Source organism: Triticum urartu, chromosome 4A, assembly GCF_056163025.1.
Source record: "Triticum urartu cultivar PI428250 chromosome 4A, HENAU_Tu73, whole genome shotgun sequence".
In the NCBI taxonomy this organism is placed as follows: Eukaryota; Viridiplantae; Streptophyta; class Magnoliopsida; order Poales; family Poaceae; genus Triticum; species Triticum urartu.
The window spans coordinates 35,812,484-35,832,518 of record NC_141876.1 but is presented as its reverse complement, the minus strand read 5'-3'; the positions used below and the strand labels follow the sequence as shown (position 1 = coordinate 35,832,518).

The window sequence follows — 20,035 nt, the reverse complement described above, 5'->3', positions numbered from 1 at the left end:
TGTTTTAAACATTCAGAGCTCTACTTTAAGCAACAAACTTTTTCAAAGGAAAGACACTTCTCCTGTGTGTGCGATGGCGGAAACGTCTTACCCGATGAGGGCGACATGTACGTGTTTATATAGCAGGGGCGCTCCTCCCTGTACAGCGCATACAAGTTGTTGGAGATTACATCTTGGAGAGAAAGAAAGATCTCTTAGATAGAGATAAACCTTAACAACCTAGTCTATCTAACTAGGACTCCTAAGAACCGAAGCAAACAAGATGGTGCGGCAGATATGATGTGTGTTTGACACCCCCCTTAATCACAACTTCATTAAGTTGAGATTATGTCTGAAGTTCTCAAAGCTTCTCACAGGTAAAGCCTTGGTAAAACCATCTGCAAGCTGATCTTTGGAATATATGAAGCGAATATCAAGTTGCTTTTGAGCAACTCTCTCTCGAACAAAATGAAAATCTATTTCAATATGCTTTGTTCTTGCATGAAAAACTGGATTAGCAGACAAATAAGTTGCACCAAGATTGTCACACCACAGACATGGAGCTGGTGTGTTCTTTATACCCAGTTCTTTCAGCATGGATTGAACCCATATAATTTCAGTTGTAGCATTTGCAAGTGCTTTATATTCTGCCTCTGTGCTAGACCTGGAAACAGTGGCTTGTTTTCGAGCACACCATGAAATCAGATTTGGTCCAAAAAAGATTGCAAAGCCACCAGTGGAGCGCCTGTCATCCAAGCACCCTGCCCAGTCTGAGTCAGAAAGGGCACTAACCAGATTAGAGGATGATCTGCTGAAATCTAAGCCAATACTCAAAGTTCCTTTGACATATCTCACTATGCGTTTTGTGTTGGAAATATGCCCTAGAGGCAATAATAAAATGGTTATTATTATATTTCCTTGTTCATGATAATTGTCTATTGTTCATGCTGTAATTGTGTTATCCGGAAATCGTAATACATGTGTGAATACATAGACCACAACATGTCCCTAGTGAGCCTCTAGTTGACTAGCTCGTTGATCAATAGATGGTTACGGTTTCCTGACCATGGACATTGGATGTCATTGATAACGGGATCACATCATTAGGAGAATGATGTGATGGACAAGACCCAATCTTAAGCATAGCACAAGATCGTGTAGTTCGTCTGCTAGAGCTTTTCTAAGTGTCAGGTATCATTTCCTTAGACCATGAGATTGTGCAACTCCCGGATACCGTAGGAGTGCTTTGGGTGTACCAAACGTCACAACGCAACTGGGTGGCTATAAAGGTACACTACAGATATCTCAGAAAGTGTCTGTTGGGTTGGCATGAATCGAAACTGGGATTTGTCACTCCGTATGACGGAGAGGTATCTCTGGGCCCACTCGGTAATGCATCATCATAATGAGCTCAGTGTGACTAAGTAGTTGGTCACAGAATCATGCATTACGAAATGAGTAAAGTGACTTGCCGGTAACGAGATTGAACGAGGTATTGGGATACCGACGATCGAATCTCGGGCAAGTAACGTACCGATTGACAAAGGGAATTGTATACGGGATTGCTTGAATCCTCGACATCGTGGTTCATCCGATAAGATCATCGTGGAACATGTGGGAGTCAACATGGGTATCCATATCCCGCTGTTGGTTATTGGCCGGAGAGTTGTCTCGGTCATGTCTGCATGGTTCCTGAACCCGTAGGGTCTACACACTTAAGGTTCGATGACGCTAGGGTTATTAGGAAGACTTGTATGTGATTACCGAATGTTGTTCGGGGTCCCGGATGAGATCCCGGACGTCACGAGGAGTTCCGGAATGGTCTGGAGGTGAAGATTTATATGTAGGAAGTTGTCATACGGTCACCGGAAAGGTTCGGGGGCATATTGGTATTGTACCGGGGCCACCGGAGGGGTTCCGGGGGTCCATCGGGAGGGGCCACCTCTCTCGGAGGGCCTAATGGGCCGAAGAGGAGAGGGAACCAGCCCTACATGGGCTGGGCGCATCCCCCCATGGGCCCATGCGCCTAGGGTTGGGGGGGAAACCCTAAGGGGGGCGCCCCCTTGCTTGGGGGACAAGCCCCCTCCCCTTGGCCGCCGCCCCCTCTAGATCTCATCTAGAGGGGTCCGACCCCCTTCCTCCTTCCCCTATAAATAGAGGGGCAAGGGGAGGGCTGCACACCACATCCAAGGCGCAGCCCCTCCCCTCCCCAACACCTCTCCTCCTCCGCAAGAGCTTGGCGAAGCCCTGCCGGAGTACTGCTGCTCCACCACCACCACGCTGTCGTGTTGCTGTTGGAGCCCTCTTCCTCAACCTCTCCCTCCTCCTTGTTGGATCAAGGCGCGCGAGACGTCCTCGCTCCGTACATGTGTTGAACGCGGAGGTGCCGTTCGTTCGGCGCTAGGATCATCGGTGATTTGGATCACGACGAGTACGACTCCATCATCCCCGTTCTCTTGAACGCTTCCGCTCGCGATCTACAAGGGTATGTAGATGCACTCCTCTTCCCCTCGTTGCTAGATGACTCCATAGACTGATCTTGGTGACACGTAGAAAATTTTAAATTTCTGCTACGATCCCCAACAGTGGCATCATGAGCCAGGTCTATGCGTAGTTTTTATGCACGAGTAGAACACAAGTTGTTGTGGGTGTCGATTTTGTCAATTTACTTGCCGTTACTAGTCTTATCTTGATTCGGCGGCATCGTGGGATGAAGCGGCCCGGACCGACCTTACACGTATGCTTACGTGAGACTGGTTCCACCGACTGACATGCACTAGTTGCATAAGGTGGCTAGCGGGTGTCTGTCTCTCCCACTTTAGTCGGATCGGATTCGATGAAAAGGGTCCTTATGAAGGGTAAATAGAAATTGGCATATCACGTTGTGGTTTCGGCGTAGGTAAGAAACATTCTTGCTAGAAACCTATAGCAGCCACGTAAAAACTTGCAACAACAATTAGAGGACGTCTAACTTGTTTTTGCAGCATATGCCGTGTGATGTGATATGGCCAAAAGGATGTGATGAATGATATATGTGATGTATGAGATTGATCATGTTTTTGTAATAGGAATCATGACTTGCATGTCGATGAGTATGACAACCAGCAGGAGCCATAGGAGTTGTCTTAATTTATTTATGACCTGCGTGTCAACTTATACGTCATGTAATTACTTCACTTTATCGCTAATCATTAGCCATAGTAGTAGAAGTAATAGTTGACGAGACAACTTCATGAAGACACGATGATGTAGATCATGATGATGGAGATCATGGTGTCATGCCGGTGACGACGATGATCATGGCGCCCCCCGAAGATGGAGATCAAAAGGAGCAAAATGATATTGGCCATATCATGTCACTATTTGATTGCATGAGATGTTTATCATATTTTACATCTTATTTGCTTAGAACGGCGGTAGCATAAATAAGATGATCCCTCGCAATAATTTCAAGAAAGTGTTCTCCCTAACTGTGCACCATTGCTAAGGTCCGTTGTTCTGAAGCACCACATGATGATCGGGTGTGATAGGTTCTAACGTTCGCATACAACGGGTGTAAGCCAGATTTACAGACGCAGAACACTTAGGTTGACTTGACGAGCCTAGCATGTACAGACATGGCCTCAGAACACGGAAGACCGAAAGATCGAACATGAGTCATATAGAAGATACGATCAACATGAAGATGTTCACCGATGATGACTAGTCCGTCTCACGTGATGATCGGACATGGCCTAGTTGAATCGGATCATGTATCACTTAGATGACTAGAGGGATGTCTATCTGAGTGGGATTTCATTAAATAATTTGATTAGATGAACTTAATTATCATGAACTTTGTCTAAAATCTTTACAATATGTCTTATAGATCAAATGGCCCACGCTAATGTTGTCCTCAACTTCAACGCGTTCCTAGAGAAAACCAAGCTGAAAGACGATGGTAGCAACTATACGGACTGGGTCCGGAACTTGAGGATCATCCTCATAGCTGCCAAGAAAGCATATGTCCTTGAAGCACCGCTAGGTGAAGCACCACCGCCAGCAAACCAAGACGTTATGAACGCTTGGCGGTCCCGTGCTGATGATTACTCCCTGGTTCAGTGCGGCATGCTTTACAGCTTAGAACCGGGGCTCCAGAAGCGTTTTGAGCAACACGGAGCATATGAGATGTTCCAAGAGCTGAAAATGGTTTTCCAAACTCATGCCCGGGTCGAGAGATATGAAGTCTCCGACAAATTCCACAGTTGTAAGATGGAGGAGAATAGTTCCGTCATCGAGCACATACTCAAAATGTCTGGGTTGCACAACCGCTTGTCTCAGCTGGGAGTTAATCTCCCGGATGATGCGGACGTTGACAGAATCCTTCAGTCACTCCCACCTAGCTACAAGAGCTTTGTGATGAACTTCAATATGCAGGGAATGGAAAAGACTATTCCTGAGGTATATTCAATGCTGAAATCAGCGGAGGTGGAAATCAAAAAGGAACATCAAGTATTGATGGTGAATAAAACCACTAAGTTCAAGAAGGGCAAGGGTAAAAAGAACTTCAAGAAGGACGGCAAGGGGGTTGCCGCGCCCGGTAAGCACGCTGCCGGGAAGAAGCCAAAGAATAGACCCAAGCCCGAGACTGAGTGTTTTTATTGCAAGGGAAGTGGTCACTGGAAGCGGAACTGCCCCAAGTACTTAGCGGACAAGAAGGCCGGCAACACCAAAGGTATATGTGATATACATGTTATTGATGTGTACCTTACCAGTACTCGTAGTAGCTCCTGGGTATTTGATACCGGTGCGGTTGCTCATATTTGTAACTCAAAACAGGAGCTGCGGAATAAGCGAAGACTGGCGAAGGACGAGGTGACGATGCGCGTCGGGAATGGTTCTAAGGTCGATGTGATCGCCGTCGGCACGTTACCTCTACATTTACCTACGGGATTAGTTTTAAACCTCAATAATTATTATTTAGTGCCAGCTTTGAGCATGAACATTGTATCAGGATCTCGTTTAATATGAGATGGCTACTCATTTAAATCCGAGAATAATGGTTGTTCTATTTATATGAGAGATATGTTTTATGGTCATGCCCCGTTGGTCAATGGTTTATTCTTATTTAATCTCGAACGTGATGTTACACATATTCATAGTGTGAATACCAAAAGATGTAAGGTTGATAATGATAGTCCCACATACTTGTGGCACTGCCGCCTTGGTCACATTGGTGTCAAACGCATGAAGAAACTCCATGCAGATAGACTTTTGGAGTCTCTTGATTATGAATCATTTGACATGTGCGAATCGTGCCTCATGGGCAAAATGACCAAGACTCCGTTCTCCGGAACAATGGAGCGAGCAACCAACTTATTGGAAATCATACATACTGATGTGTGCAGTCCAATGAGTGTTGAGGCTCGCGGTGGCTATCGTTATGTTCTCACCCTCACTAATGACTTGAGTAGATATGGGTATGTCTACTTAATGAAACACAAGTCTGAGACCTTTGAAAAGTTCAAGGAATTTCAGAGTGAGGTTGAGAATCAACGTGACAGGAAAATCAAGTTCTTACGATCAGATCGTGAGGGAGAATATTTGAGTCACGAATTTGGCACGCACTTAAGGAAATGTGGAATAGTTTCACAACTCACGCCGCCTGGAACACCTCAGCGTAATGGTGTGTTCGAACGTCGTAATCGCACTCTATTAGATATGGTGCGATCTATGATGTCTCTTACCGATCTACCGCTGTCATTTTGGGGCTATGCTTTAGAGACTGCCGCATTCACTTTAAATAGGGCTCCCTCGAAATCCATTGGGACGACACCCTATGAATTATGGTTTGGGAAAAAACCTAAGCTGTCGTTTCTAAAAGTTTGGGGATGCGATGCTTATGTGAAGAAACTTCAACCTGAAAAGCTCGAACCCAAATCGGAAAAATGCGTCTTCATAGGATACCATAAAGAAACTATTGGGTATACCTTCTACCTCAGAGCCGAAGGCAAGATCTTTGTTGCCAAGAATGGATCCTTTCTAGAGAAAGAGTTTCTCTCGAAAGAAGTAAGTAGGAGGAAAGTAGAACTTGATGAAGTATTGCCTCTTGAACCGGAGAGTGGCGCAGCTTAGGAAAATGTTCCTGAGGTGCCTGCACTGACTAGAGAGGAAGTTAATGATGATGATTATGAAACTTCAGATCAAGTTGCTACTGAACTTCGTAGGTCCACAAGGACACGTTCCGCACCAGAGTGGTACGACAACCCTATCCTGGAAATCATGTTGTTGGACAATTGTGAACCTTCGAACTATGAAGAAGGGATGGCGAGCCCAGATTCCGACAGATGGCTGGAAGCCATGAAAACCGAGATAGGATCCATGTATGAAAACGAAGTATGGACTTTGACTGACTTGCCCGATGATCGGCGAGCCATAGAAAATAAATGGATCTTTAAGAAGAAGACAGACGCAGATGGTAATGTGACCATCTATAAGGCTCGGCTTGTCGCTAAGGGTTATGGACAAGTTCAAGGGGTTGACTACGATGAGACTTTCTCACCCGTAGCGAAGCTGAAGTCCGTCCGAATCATGTTAGCAATTGTCGCATTCTATGATTATGAGATATGGCAAATGGACGTCAAAACGGCATTCCTTAATGGTTTCCTTAAGGAAGAATTGTATATGATGCAGTCGGAAGGTTTTGTCGATCCTAAGAATGCTAACAAGGTGTGCAAGCTCCAACGCTCAATCTATGGGCTGGTGCAAGCATCTCGGAGTTGGAACATTCGATTTGATGAGATGATCAAAGCGTTTGGGTTTACACAGACTTATGGAGAAGCCTGTGTTTACAAGAAAGTGAGTGGGAGCTCTGTAGCGTTTCTCATATGATATGTGGATGACATACTATTGATGGGAAATGATATAGAATTCTTGGAAAGCATAATGGCCTACTTAAACAAGTGTTTTTCAATGAAGGATCTTGGAGAAGCTGCTTATATATTAGGCATCAAGATCTATAGAGATAGATCGAGACGCCTCAGTGGTCTTTCACAGAGTACGTACCTTGACAAGATATTGAAGAAGTTCAATATGGATCAGTCCAAGAAGGGGTTCTTGCCTGTGTTGCAAGGTACAAGATTGAGTACGGCTCAATGCCCGACCACAACAGAAGATAGAGAAAAGATGAGTGTCGTCCCCTATGCCTCGGCCATAGGGTCTATTATGTATGCCATGCTGTGTACCAGACCTGGTGTAAACCTTGCCGTAAGTTTAGTAGGAAGGTACCAAAGTAATCTCGGCATGGAACACTGGACAACGGTCAAGAATATCCTGAAGTACCTGAAAAGGACTCAGGATATGTTTCTCGTTTATGGAGGTGACGTCGTAAAGGTTTATGTCGATGCTAGCTTTGACACAGATCTAGATGACTCCAAGTCACAAACTGGATACGTGTATATTTTGAATGGTGGGGCAGTCAGCTGGTGCAGTTGCAAGCAAAGCGTCGTGGCGGGATCTACATGTGAAGCGGAGTACATGGCAGCCTCGGAGGCAGCACAAGAAGCAATCTGGGTAAAGGAGTTCATTACCGACCTAGGAGTTATTCCCAATGCGTCGAGCCCGATGACTCTCTTCTGTGACAACACTGGAGCTATTGCCCTTGCCAAGGAGCCCAGGTTTCACAGGAAGACCAGGCATATCAAGCGTCGCTTCAACTCCATTCGTGAAAATGTTCAAAATGGAGACATAGATATTTGTAAAGTGCATACGGACCTAAATGTCGCAGATCCGTTGACTAAACCTCTTCCTCGAGCAAAACATGATCAACACCAGAACTCTATGGGTGTTCGATTCATCATAATGTAACTAGATTATTGACTCTAGTGCAAGTGGGAGACTGTTGGAAAGATGCCCTAGAGGCAATAATAAAATGGTTATTATTATATTTTCTTGTTCATGATAATTGTCTATTGTTCATGCTGTAATTGTGTTATCCGGAAATCGTAATACATGTGTGAATACATAGACCACAACATGTCCCTAGTGAGCCTCTAGTTGACTAGCTCGTCGATCAATAAATGGTTACGGTTTCCTGACCATGGACATTGGATGTCATTGATAACGGGATCACATCATTAGGAGAATGATGTGATGGACAAGACCCAATCCTAAGCATAGCACAAGATCATGTAGTTCGTCTGCTAGAGCTTTTCTAAGTGTCAAGTATCATTTCCTTAGACCATGAGATTGTGCAACTCCCGGATACTGTAGGAGTGTTTTGGGTGTACCAAACGTCACAACGTAACTGAATGGCTATAAAGGTACACTACAGGTATCTCAGAAAGTGTCTGTTGGGTTGGCATGAATCGAGACTGGGATTTGTCACTCCGTATGACGGAGAGGTATCTCTGGGCCCACTCGGTAATGCATCATCATAATGAGCTCAGTGTGACTAAGTAGTTGGTCACAGGATCATGCATTACAGAACGAGTAAAGTGACTTGCCGGTAACGAGATTGAACGAGGTATTGGGATACCGATGATCGAATCTCGGGCAAGTAACGTACCGATTGACAAAGGGAATTGTATACAGGATTGCTTGAATCTTCGACATCGTGGTTCATCAGATGAGATCATCGTGGAACATGTGGGAGTCAACATGGGTATCCAGATCCCTCTGTTGGTTATTGGCCGGAGAGTTGTCTCGGTCATGTCTGCATGGTTCGGGGGCATATCGGTATTGTACCGGGGCCATCGGAGGGGTTCCGGGGGTCCACCGGGAGGGGCCACCTCTCTCAGAGGGCCTAATGGGCCGAAGAGGAAAGGGAACCAGCCCTACATGGGCTGGGCGCATCCCCCCCATGGGCCCATGTGCCTAGGGTTGGGGGGAAACCCTAAGGGGGGCGCCCCCTTGCTTGGGGGGCAAGCCCCCTCCCCTTGGCCGCCCCCCTCTAGATCTCATCTAGAGGGGTCCGACCCCCTTCCTCCTTCCCCTATAAATAGAGGGGCAAGGGGAGGGCTGCACACCACATCCAAGGCGCAGCCCCTCCCCTCCCCAACACCTCTCCTCCTCCGCAAGAGCTTGGTGAAGCCCTGCCGGAGTACTGCTGCTTCACCACCACCACGCCGTCGTGCTGTTGTTGGAGCCCTCTTCCTCAACCTCTCCCTCCTCCTTGCTGGATCAGGGCGCGCGAAACGTCCTCGCTCCGTACGTGTGTTGAACGCGGAGGTGCCGTCCGTTCGGCGCTAGGATCATCGGTGATTTGGATCACAACGAGTACGACTCCATCATCCTCGTTCTCTTGAACGCTTCCGCTCGCGATCTACAAGGGTATGTAGATGCACTCCTCTTCCCCTCGTTGCTAGATGACTCCATAGATTGATCTTGGTGATGCGTAGAAAATTTTAAATTTCTGCTACGATCCCCAACATTTTGCAGCAGTAAAGTGAACATTGGTAGGTGCATGAAGAAACTGGCATACTTTGTTGACAGCAAAAGATATATCAGGCCTAGTCAGGGTAAGATATTGAAGGGCTCCTACCAAGCTTCTATACTTTGTGCTATCTTCTTGACTCAAAAGATTACCTTTTGTGAGAGACAGTTTTTATGAACTGGATAATGGAGTAGGTGTAGGCTTGCAACCTTGTAGACCAGCCTTTTTTACAAGATCAGTTGCATACTTTTCCTGAGAGAGATGAAGTCCATCTGTGTGCTTCTTCACCTCAATTCCAAGAAAGTAATGCAAGTCACCAAGATCTTTCAAAGCAAAATCTGCACTCAAATCTTTTAACAGTCCTGTGATTGCTTCATTTGATGAGCTTGTCACAATGATATCATCAACATATATTAAGACAAATATGCATGTGTTGGACTTGTTGTAGATGAACAAAGAAGTGTCAGATTTTGATGGAATAAAACCAAGTGCTTGCATTTTGTGACAGAGTCGAGAGTACCATGCTCTCGGTGCTTGCTTTAACCCATACAGTGCCTTGTCAAGTTTACACACATAGGAGGGAGTTTTCTTGCTTTCAAACCCAGGATGTTGCTTCATGTACACTTCCTCTTCCAGAACACCGTGAAGAAACGCGTTTTGAACGTCTAACTGTCTGAGACTCCAGCCCCTAGAAACAGCAATAGACAAAACTAGACGAATGGTTGCAGCTTTAACAACTGGACTAAAAGTATCCTCATAGTCAATACCTTATCGTTGTTTAAACCCCTTTGCAACTAGCCTAGCTTTGTAACGGTCAATAGTTCCATCAGATTTCCTCTTGATCCTGAAAACCCACTTGCAATCAATTAAATTTTTACCTTGCTGTGGAGGAACTAAGTGCCATGTGTTATTCTTCCTTAGAGCCATGTATTCTTCATTCATTGCTTTCTGCCATTTTTCATTACCAAGTGCTTCTTCTAGAGTAAGAGGTTCACCTGTAGAACAAACCATGCCATATTTTGTTACTCGTTTGTAGTCAACAGGTTGTATTACTCCATTTTGTAATCTTGTACGGCGCGGAGAACCAGCCAAATTTTCGGACGCAGAGGATCCCGCAGCATGAGCAGGAGTTGCTGCAGGAACCAATCCCAAGGAAGATCCACGCGCTGCAGCGGCAGATTCTGCCTCACTTGGATTTTCTGTGGCAGACTCCAGCTGCCGTGTACGTGCAGACTCCGCAGAAGATCCCGCCAGAGGAGTGGACTCATCATGGCCACATGATGGCGAATCGGCCTCGGGTCGGACGCTGGTCGGGTGCGTGGGCGCGCGCGCATCGACACTAGATCCCACGCCAGCTTCAGGCCCCACGTTGGTCGGGCGAGTCGAGGGCCGCCGCTTGTAACACACAGGCTGGCTGGAGAAGCGTGCGCCGCCCGCACCAACTGAGCGATGACGTGTGGCAGATGGCGATTGGCACGTAGGCGGTGTCGTGCTGCGGCCCGCAGGTGGCGACGAGGCGCGCGTCTGGACCGAGGCGGGTGCGCATGCAGGCTGCACCCCTGGCGCATCTGCCGCCACCGATACCGAGGAGGATCTTCTGCCCTGTAGGGGAACAAGTCCCGAGGAGGATTTGTCCCCAGATTCCGGGCACATGAAATATGGCTCCGGCTGAGGGGGTTTTTCACCATTTTCTTCTCTGTTTTCTTCGTTGTTTTCACCTGTAACATCACAAGACTCATGCGTGTCATCAGTAAGAGGGTTAGTCAACAGTTGATCATTATCACAATCGTTCCCCCCTTGATCAACACCGGAGAGATGAGGAGGCAAAAGAAGAATCTCTTGACGAAGCAAAGCATCGGCATTAGGATGAAGATCAGCAAAAGGAAACTTGGTTTCATCGAAGACAACATCACGTGAGATGTAGACACGTCCAGTTGCAACGTCAAGGCACTTGACACCTTTATGTTGATTGCTATACCCTAGAAAAACACATTGTTTTGAGCGAAACATGAGCTTGCGTTTGTTGTAGGGACGAAGATTGGGCCAACAGGCACACCCGAAGACACGAAGAGATTTGTAGTCGGGTTTAATGTGAAGGAGGCGTTCTAGTGGAGTTTCATTGTTAATGACTCGACTAGGGAGCATGTTTATGACAGGAACAGCTGTGAGGAAAGCCTCATCCCAGAACTTGAGAGGCATTGATGCACCGGCTAGGAGGGCTAATCCAACATCAACTATATGTCGGTGCTTACGTTCGGCAGAGCCGTTTTGCTGATGAGCGTGGGGGCATGACACATGATGTGATATGCCAAGGGTTTGGAAAAATGAGTTTAATTTCTCGTATTCCCCTCCCCAATCAGACTGAACTGCAATGATCTTACTATCAAATTTTCGTTCAACGAGAGCTTGAAAGTTTTGAAAAACTTGGAAGACATCTGATCTTCTTTTGAGAAGATAGATCCAGGAGAATTTACTGTAGTCATCTATGAAGCTCACATAATAAGTATGTCTAACAACAGAACTGGGGGCAGGACCCCAAACATCAGAAAAGATTAATTGCAAGGGTTTGGTAGAAACACTAGTAGATATAGGATAAGGCAATTGACGACTTTTCGCTCGTTGACAAGAATCACAAATAGTTTCAAGATCACGCTCACCAACATACGGGAGCTTATTTTTCCTAAGCAATTTTTCAACTAAAGAGAAAGCAGCATGTCCTAGTCGATCGTGCCACCGTGTTGATGAAAGTTTGGCAACACCATAGGCTTGTTTATTGGATCTTCTATGCTCCGGGATCAAAGGGTAGAGTCCTCGAACGCATCTACCTCGATAGAGAATTTTCTTCGTTGCCTGATCCTTGATCAAGAAAAAATAAGGATGAAACTCAAGGAAGACATGATTATCAGTGGCAATTCTATGAACAGAGAGAAGATTCTTATCGGCACTAGGAACTAGCAAGATTTTCTTTAGATGAATTTTACGACGAGGGGTACTAAAAAGTGAATGACCAACGTGACTGATCCTCATACCTTCGCCGTTGGCAGTGTAGATTTGGTCTTTGCCACGGTATTTCTCCTTCATGGTGACCTTCTCGAGCTCGTTGGTGATGTGATTTGTCGCTCCGCTGTCGACGTACCAGTTCGTGTCGACGCCGTAGGAGCCGTCCGCAGCCGCCGCAACCTTGTCCTCGTCTTGAGAGGAGTCATCTTCTTCATCATAGCGATACCAACAGTCTTTGGCCGTGTGCCCAAGCTTGCCACAGATCTGGCAGCGTGGTGCATCTGGGCGAGACCTGCTGGAGCTGCCGCCACGATAAGACTTGGAGTTGGTGGAGCGCCCGGTGTGAGAGTTGCTGGAGCCGCCGCCACCGTTGTTGTTGCTTCCTGACCGCCCCTTGTTGCGGGGAGATCCACGCGAGCGAGGGCCGCTGCCACTGCCACGAGATGCGGCATTTGCAGAAGACTTGAAGCCGCCGGAGGAGCCGTGGAACTGGGCCATGCGCTGGTCAAAGTTACTCAGCATGTCGTAGAGCTCGTCGATGGTGACGGGCGTGACGCGGGCGTCGAGGGCGGAGACGAGCGGCTGGTAGTCGGCGTCGAGGCCGTGGAGAATGTACGAGATGAGTTCGTCATCCTGGATAGGCTTGCCCGCGGCAGCAAGTTCATCAGCAAGGCCGCGGAGGGAGGCGAAGTAGGAGGCGACCGACTGGTTGCCCTTCTGCGCGTTGATGAGCGCAGTCCTCATGTTGTTGACGCGGCTGAGTGACTGGGACGAGAACATGCCCGCCAGCGCCACCCAGATTTCGCGCGCCGTGGTGATCGCGGTGACCGCGACCAGTACCTCCTTGGAGAGGGTGCTCAGCAAATAGCCAAGCACCTGTTGATCCTCCCGGACCCAGAGTGGGTGGAGAAGGTTGGGCTCAGAAGTCTCCTTACCGTCCTTATCTTTCGTGACGTGGAGTCTGGCCGGCTCCGGCGCAGTGCCGTCGACGTAGCCGAAGACACCGGCGCCCCGCAGGTGAGGTGTGACCTGCATGCGCCATAGCACGTAGTTCGTGCGATTAAGCTTTTCGGTGACCTAGCCATTGAGGCTAGGGGTGGCACCGAAGGATGAAGACATGGCTATGCACTAGATGCAATCGGGAGACTAGGATTGGAAGAGAAGGGCTCTGATTACCATGTGCGATGGCGGAAACGTCTTACCCGATGAGGGCGACGTGTACGTGTTTATATAGGAGGGGCGCACCTCCCTGTACAGCAGATACAAGTTGTTGAAGATTATATCTTGAAGAGAAAGAAAGATCTCTTAGATAGAGATAAACCTTAACAACCTAGTCTATCTAACTAGGACTCCTAACAACCGAAGCAAATAAGATGGTGCGGCAGATACGATGCGTGTTTGACACTGTGCAGATCCATTTTGCAGCACAGGCAATACTATTCAAAAGCTTGTCTTTAGAAAGCGACCCCACTCTTCAGGAAACGTCACAAAAACAAGGCTCACAATGCAGACTCGCAGGGACAAGGCAACTTCATGCAGGAAACTACAGTTGATGCTAGCAGCATTCAGGCTCCAAACAAGATCTTCACGGACCCTGCCTGCCATGAAATGGGGAATGAAAACTCAACAGGGAATACACAATATAAGTCTTGGATCACACTTGCAGATGCAGCAAAATGAAGGCAGGATGGAAGCTACAATTTCGGCAATTGCAGTCCAGACTACCTCACCACTTCAAGCAGAAGCACAAGGTGTCAAGTTTGCTGCAGCTATTTTGGACAAACTGAACATACAAGAAGCATCACTCTTCACCGACAACAGTATATTAGCGAAAACAGCAGCGGCAAGGTCTCCCCTGACTCAGCCGGGGCACTGGCAAAATCAGGAACAACATCTCAGATTTTTGTGAGCCCATCAGCCAGAAGCATATCCAGGTTTTCCATATCCCTAGAACTAGTAACAATGAAGCTCATAATGCAGCAAAATTAGCTAGGGAACAGGGTAATGCAAACCCACACAGTTCTAGGTTCATATGTACCAATGTTGTTCACTCTGATAGGCATTCCCCCCTGATCCAGGCTTTAACAGATGCTATCACTCATGTAAAATATTTTGAAGAGAAATGAATGGCACCTTGAGCGCCTTTGCTTGTTCGAAATAAAGAGGAAAAGGCGCCTAGTAAGTCTAGATATAGATATCTATGGATAAATATCTACTATGGTACGGTAGAGTCCCAGACACATAAATAGATGGAAGAGTCCCAGACACATGAATAAGATGGATTCCACTCGACAGAGCACAGCAAGCAAGACAAGTTAAGCGCAGATCTCACCTGCTCGATGGCCTCGTCCATGTTTGTCTGTTTGACATCGAGAGTGGGGATGAAACCAGTGGCAGTTAGTATCTCAGAAGGTGATGAATAGCTTAGCTTAGTGCATAATCAAGGATTTTATATACAAAAGACAGGCACCAGGCTAAACAAACTTCAGATTATTCAAGGACAAGGAGGCCTACAGATAATTACAGGTTCGATTGTACAATGACGCACAGAGCACGCTGCTTGAAAACGTTAACGTCAGCTCCATCACTCAGTCTTCCCCACCTTGTGGACCTTGTGGATCCCTGGAAGCTCGCCTGAACCATGTCTTGAAGGCGGTAACCAAATGCTGGCAGTCATCCACGTTGCGAGTTGAGAACCCGAGGCATTGTTGCAGCAGCTCCTGAGCATCCGGGACAGACAAAGTGGAGATGATCTTAAGAAATGTCTCCTCCAGCTCTTGGCAGTTTGACGATTTGTATCCACTGTGCATAGGTTGGGCGATGTCCCTGCAGACATTCAGGACAGGAAGCCAACTTTTGACAAGCTTCATCCTCACCTGAGAAATAGAGGTGACACATGAGAGCCCAAACCCAGTGGTATACAACAACAATGCTACAAGCATAAACTTGATGTAGTGCAGTCTAAGAGTTTTTATAAGAAATCTGGCAACAGAGAGCTAGAAGATGTCCAGAATATATAAATTGCCAGTTCTGTTTTGTTGTAGATCAAGATAATTGGCAGGGTCACAAGAAGTGCTACATTCCGATACATCAAACTATTCAGAGACTGATCATTTTCTCAAATTTTATGCTGAACTAAAAACTGCAGTGGCTGTGCACACTGGATGCCAAGCAGGTGGTGGAATGAAAGATGGCACAGCAAGCAATTAGTTAGCGTCCAAATGGGTGTGACAAAATACAACTAAGGCCACGCTTGGATGCGGTGTAATCAAATACAGACGTATTTAGTTTACACATGCATCTTACCGGCGACTAGCAGATTTCCAGTTGGAAACAAAACGATGGGCGGAGATCTGTGTCTTTTCTACAGCGGTATTTGAGACGAAATGGTAATCCAAACAAGGCCTAATTGCAGGCTCAGGCAGGACACTTTAAACATAAACAAGTTCATATAGCAGATATAGATGCAAAAAGCTGCATGAGCAGATAATACCAAGGATCGATTTTACAGTGAATTATATCATGAACATTGTGCACAGAGCCAACCAAGAGCCCACTTGTAAGATTCGAACGACTAATGGCACTAGATAGCATGTGGAAAGGGTTAGATTGAAAGTCCCCATAAGTCTTGATGTTTTCAGGAGCAAAACCCACTAGCTTATGAATTTACGATACACAACATGGGGGAGTCTCTACATTCAATTGATACGAATAAAATGGTGCTTGTGACTTTAGGACATCTGCTAGGATGACCTACTAAAAAAAGCCCATACCACCTATTTCTATTCGGATGGCCCTGCTAGCCCTTGACCATAAATACTTGAGATGGATCTGGCAGGCTTAAAGAAAGAAACTCCACTGGGCCTGGCTGAAAATGCACAAGTGTGCATGACTAACAATATTCCATTGTAAAGCTAAACAGGAAAGAGGAACCACTCATCCTAACCATTTGCTCTCAAAAATTACCACTTCACTTACTAAAGAAAATCTTAGACCATCTCCATTCACCAATAGCTCGAACCAGTTCGAAGGGCGTGTTTTCACCATACTGTGCATTATCTTATTGGACCCAACGGATATTTGCAGAAGTAACTTTCTATTCACCTAAAGGCATGAATTACCCAAATCTTGATTCATCCTCATAAAAGCTTTCCATCTGAATAGATTCTGCTACCTATCTATCCTCTACAAGACCCTCCACCTATTTTTCTAATTAGATACCTTTCATTCAACTCTTAACCAGTTCCAGTTCCCACCACAAACATATTTCTATATCAACCAATCAACTCCTTTATTAGAAGAATTCCACCAGAATTTTGCCTAGAACACATGCAAGCTTCCAGGTCATCATAGGGTCTCCGTTACTATAAGAACTTGGAAATGCATTCTATTAGTGCAAGAAGTGAATGGAACTCTATTACTGGAAGCACCAGCACATTAATACTTCAAAAAGTTCTATCATGTTCTAGGTGAGTCTTCAACATAAGTACAGATGGTCAATCCTACAGAAAATGTGACCTAAAAGTACACCAGAATCAACCAGGAAACCACCATGATTACGGGAATGGGAACCTACAGCCTTATGTCATATCCAGATGCAAGTCATGGCTCAAGTATAAAGAATGGAGTACACTTATTGATATTTTGTGCTAAGATTTAACAAAATGTCAATATCACTAATTCACTAACTTATATCTGTGAAAGCATTCCATCAATAAATTATAGCAAAAGCTGAGGCAGAGTTAGGTATTCAAATATAGCATGAGATCATTTCCACAGGTAAGCTACTGCACATGTACACTCACACAAAGACATAGTACTTAGATACGATAATATCTAACCACGAACACTGTAGCAAATCATCTAGCATGACAATACCAGAGTATCTGATGTCACATATGGATAACTCACTGACTGATTTGCAACAGAATCAAGTGATCATATTGGAAGTTAGGCACTTAGCATCGTAGCATATTTCAAGAAGTACTAACATCTACTCCCTCCGTTTCTAAATATTTGTCTTTCTAGAGATTTCAAATGGTCACCACATACGGATGTATATAGACATATTTTAGAGTGTAGATTCACTCATTTTGCTCCGTATGTAGTCACCATTTGAAACCTCTAAAAAGACAAATATTTAGGAACGGAGGGAGTATGATAGACTTAAGATGGAGATGTGTCATCTTGCAGACTAACCTGCCGAGGAACCAGTGTCTCCCCAATCATAACTGAATGAGCGAGCCTGAGGGTGCATCTGGTCACAAGCATCGGGAGCCCAGGAGCCATGTTCCTCCACATGTCAGCATCATTGAGCAACTTCTGCAAGTCAGCAGCAAGCGCAACCTGCTCGCTCCAAAGCTTCACCGCGTTATCAGCCACCCTCATGTCCACCATCCTCTCAATGAGCCAGAGCAGATGCTTCACATTCAGGACCGCCGAGTGCAGGTTCAACTTCTGTATCGCCTCTCGCTCGTCGCTGTCGACGGCAATCCTGAAGTCGGGGCTGGCGTACTTCCCCAGGAGCTCCTTCACGGTGTCGAGCCGGGAGAGGAACGCCTCGTCGAGCACCTTGTGCACGCAGTCGCGGGAGGGGTAGTCCTTGAGGAGCATCGCCACGAACGCCTTGGTGGCGGCGGGGACGGGGTGGCCGTGGATGGCGGAATGGATCAGGCCGTGCAGCATGGCCTCCGAGGGCGACCTGGCGGCCGCGGCGGCGGCGGCGGGGGGGAGGGAGACCCTGGCGAGGAGGTCGGCGGCCTCGTCGCCGGGGAGGAGCGGCGCGAGGTCCAGCACGCGGGCCTCCTCCTCCTCGGACCAGGGCACGGCCTCGAGGAAGCGGATGCAGGCCTCGACGCAGGCGTCGAAGAGGAGCTGCAGCGCGACGGGGAGGATGTCGAGGGCGTCGGCGGGGGAGCGGATGGCGCCCGCGAAGTCGAGCGTGTGGAGGAGGCGGACGACCTCGACGTGGGCGTGGAAGGGGCGGGCGCAGGAGGGCGCGGCGGGGACGGCGAGGGAGAGGCGGCCGGCGGGGGAGGAGGACGGGTCGGGGCACCAGCGGTCGGAGAGGAGCGCCGCGAAGTAGCGGGAGCGGAGGAGGGACGCCGAGGAGACGTGGAGGTCGAGGAAGGCGGCGGGGTCGGGCTTGACGTCGGCGTCGTCGGCGGAGGAGGGGTCGAGGTGGAGGCGGAGGAGGAGGTCGGCGCCGGGGAACGAGAGCGGCGGGGAGGAGGCGGAGGCGGCGACGGGGCGCGGGGGCGACGCCGGCGACGAGAGGGAGGAGAGGCGGGAGCTGCTCGCCGAGCGCTGGCGCTTGCGGAGCGACATTGCCGTCGGGTGTCGGGGAATTGGGGATTTTTTTTCTTCTTTTCTTCCGGTTGGTTGCGCTCCGGGGACGGGGACGGCGAGGAGGGGAGGGGAGGGTCCGCGGTGGAGTGCGTCGGTTAATCGGCTGCTCTGTTTTTTTTTTTTTTTGAGGGTGGCTGCTCTGTTTTTGGAGGGGACACGACAAAGGGAAGCAGGGGAATGGATTAGGATGAGGAGGATCCATCTGGATGATGACACCCCATTAATATCTCCTGCAAAATGTTGTCCACCAATATCTCTTTTTCTTTTGCAAATTAAAATAAATTAAATTACCCCATTTATGGGGTGGTAAAATGAAAACACCCCATTGACTATCCTTGAAAAAAAAGGCACCACATTGATAACTCTTGAAAGTAAAATTTTAAAAACCATCAATATGGGCTCGTTCGGTCCGCAAGATTTTTCTAAGAATTTCCATGGATTTTCAACCCTCGAGATCTTGTTTCCATGTATGTATGATATCTGTTTCATAGGAATGGAGATACTGGATTCCTTGCAATTGTGTCCATATTGACCTAATTTCTAAGTATTCTTAGCATTAGGTGAGGAGACTTCATGAAAAAAAATCTTGAAGGTTTGAGAGGAGAGGGCACCCGAACCTTACTTTTCATATTCCTTTAATTTGGAAATCTCGCAGCTCTTCATGGATCCGATAAATTTTGAGTGCTCTCAATGACACAAAGTGTAATATATTTGTGCGGTTTGCATTTAAGACATGTAAAAGACGAGACATTTCGTTGTGACCGTGCAGTGATATTCTTATTTCCACATTGTCATTGCCAAAGAAAAGTATTGGCATGTTGACATCGTATGAAAGGTGGTTTGGTAGAAAAATTTATATGATTTTCAATTTGGAGGGGACACGACAAAGGGAAGCAGGGGAATGGATTTGGATGAGGAGGATCCGTCTGGATGATGACACCCCATTAATATCTCCTCCAAAATGTTGTCCAGCAATATCTCTTTTTCTTTTGCAAATTAAATTAAATTACCCAATCAATCAATGGAGGGTAAAATGAAAAAAAACATTGAGTATCCTTGGGAGAAAACACCACACTGAAACTCTTGGATTTTTTTTAAAAAAAACCAACAATATGGGATCATTCGGTCCGCCGTGTGGGTAAATTGTCATAGTTTCCTTTCTATCCGTTAGATATAGATCGAATGGCCTATATTGCTGGAAGATTTCTTTAAGAATTTTCATAGAACTGCAGCCCTCAAGACTTTGTGTTCCATGTATGATGTTTGTTTCGTAAGAATGGAGATACTGGATTACTT

General features: G+C 46.9%; 1 protein-coding gene across 1 annotated transcript; it reads right to left on the bottom strand.

The window, feature by feature from the left end:
* Positions 1-14,792: 14,792 nt before the first annotated feature.
* LOC125550469 (BTB/POZ domain-containing protein At3g05675) lies at positions 14,793-18,866 on the bottom strand. Its single transcript, XM_048713468.2, has 2 exons — positions 17,591-18,866; positions 14,793-15,267 (listed from the first exon to the last, which is right to left on the bottom strand). The coding sequence occupies exons 1-2, from the start codon at positions 18,716-18,718 to the stop codon at positions 14,980-14,982; spliced, it is 1,416 nt and encodes a 471-aa protein (XP_048569425.2). The 5' UTR covers positions 18,719-18,866; the 3' UTR covers positions 14,793-14,979.
* Positions 18,867-20,035: the final 1,169 nt, after the last annotated feature.

Coding starts and splice junctions, on each gene's coding strand:
- LOC125550469 (XM_048713468.2), bottom strand. CDS start 18,718: ATGTCGCTCCGCAAGCGCCAGCGCTCGGCGAGCAGCTCCCGCCTCTCC. Junction 15,268..17,590: donor AGACACTGGTTCCTCGGCAG/GTTAGTCTGCAA, acceptor TCTATTTCTCAG/GTGAGGATGAAGCTTGTCAA.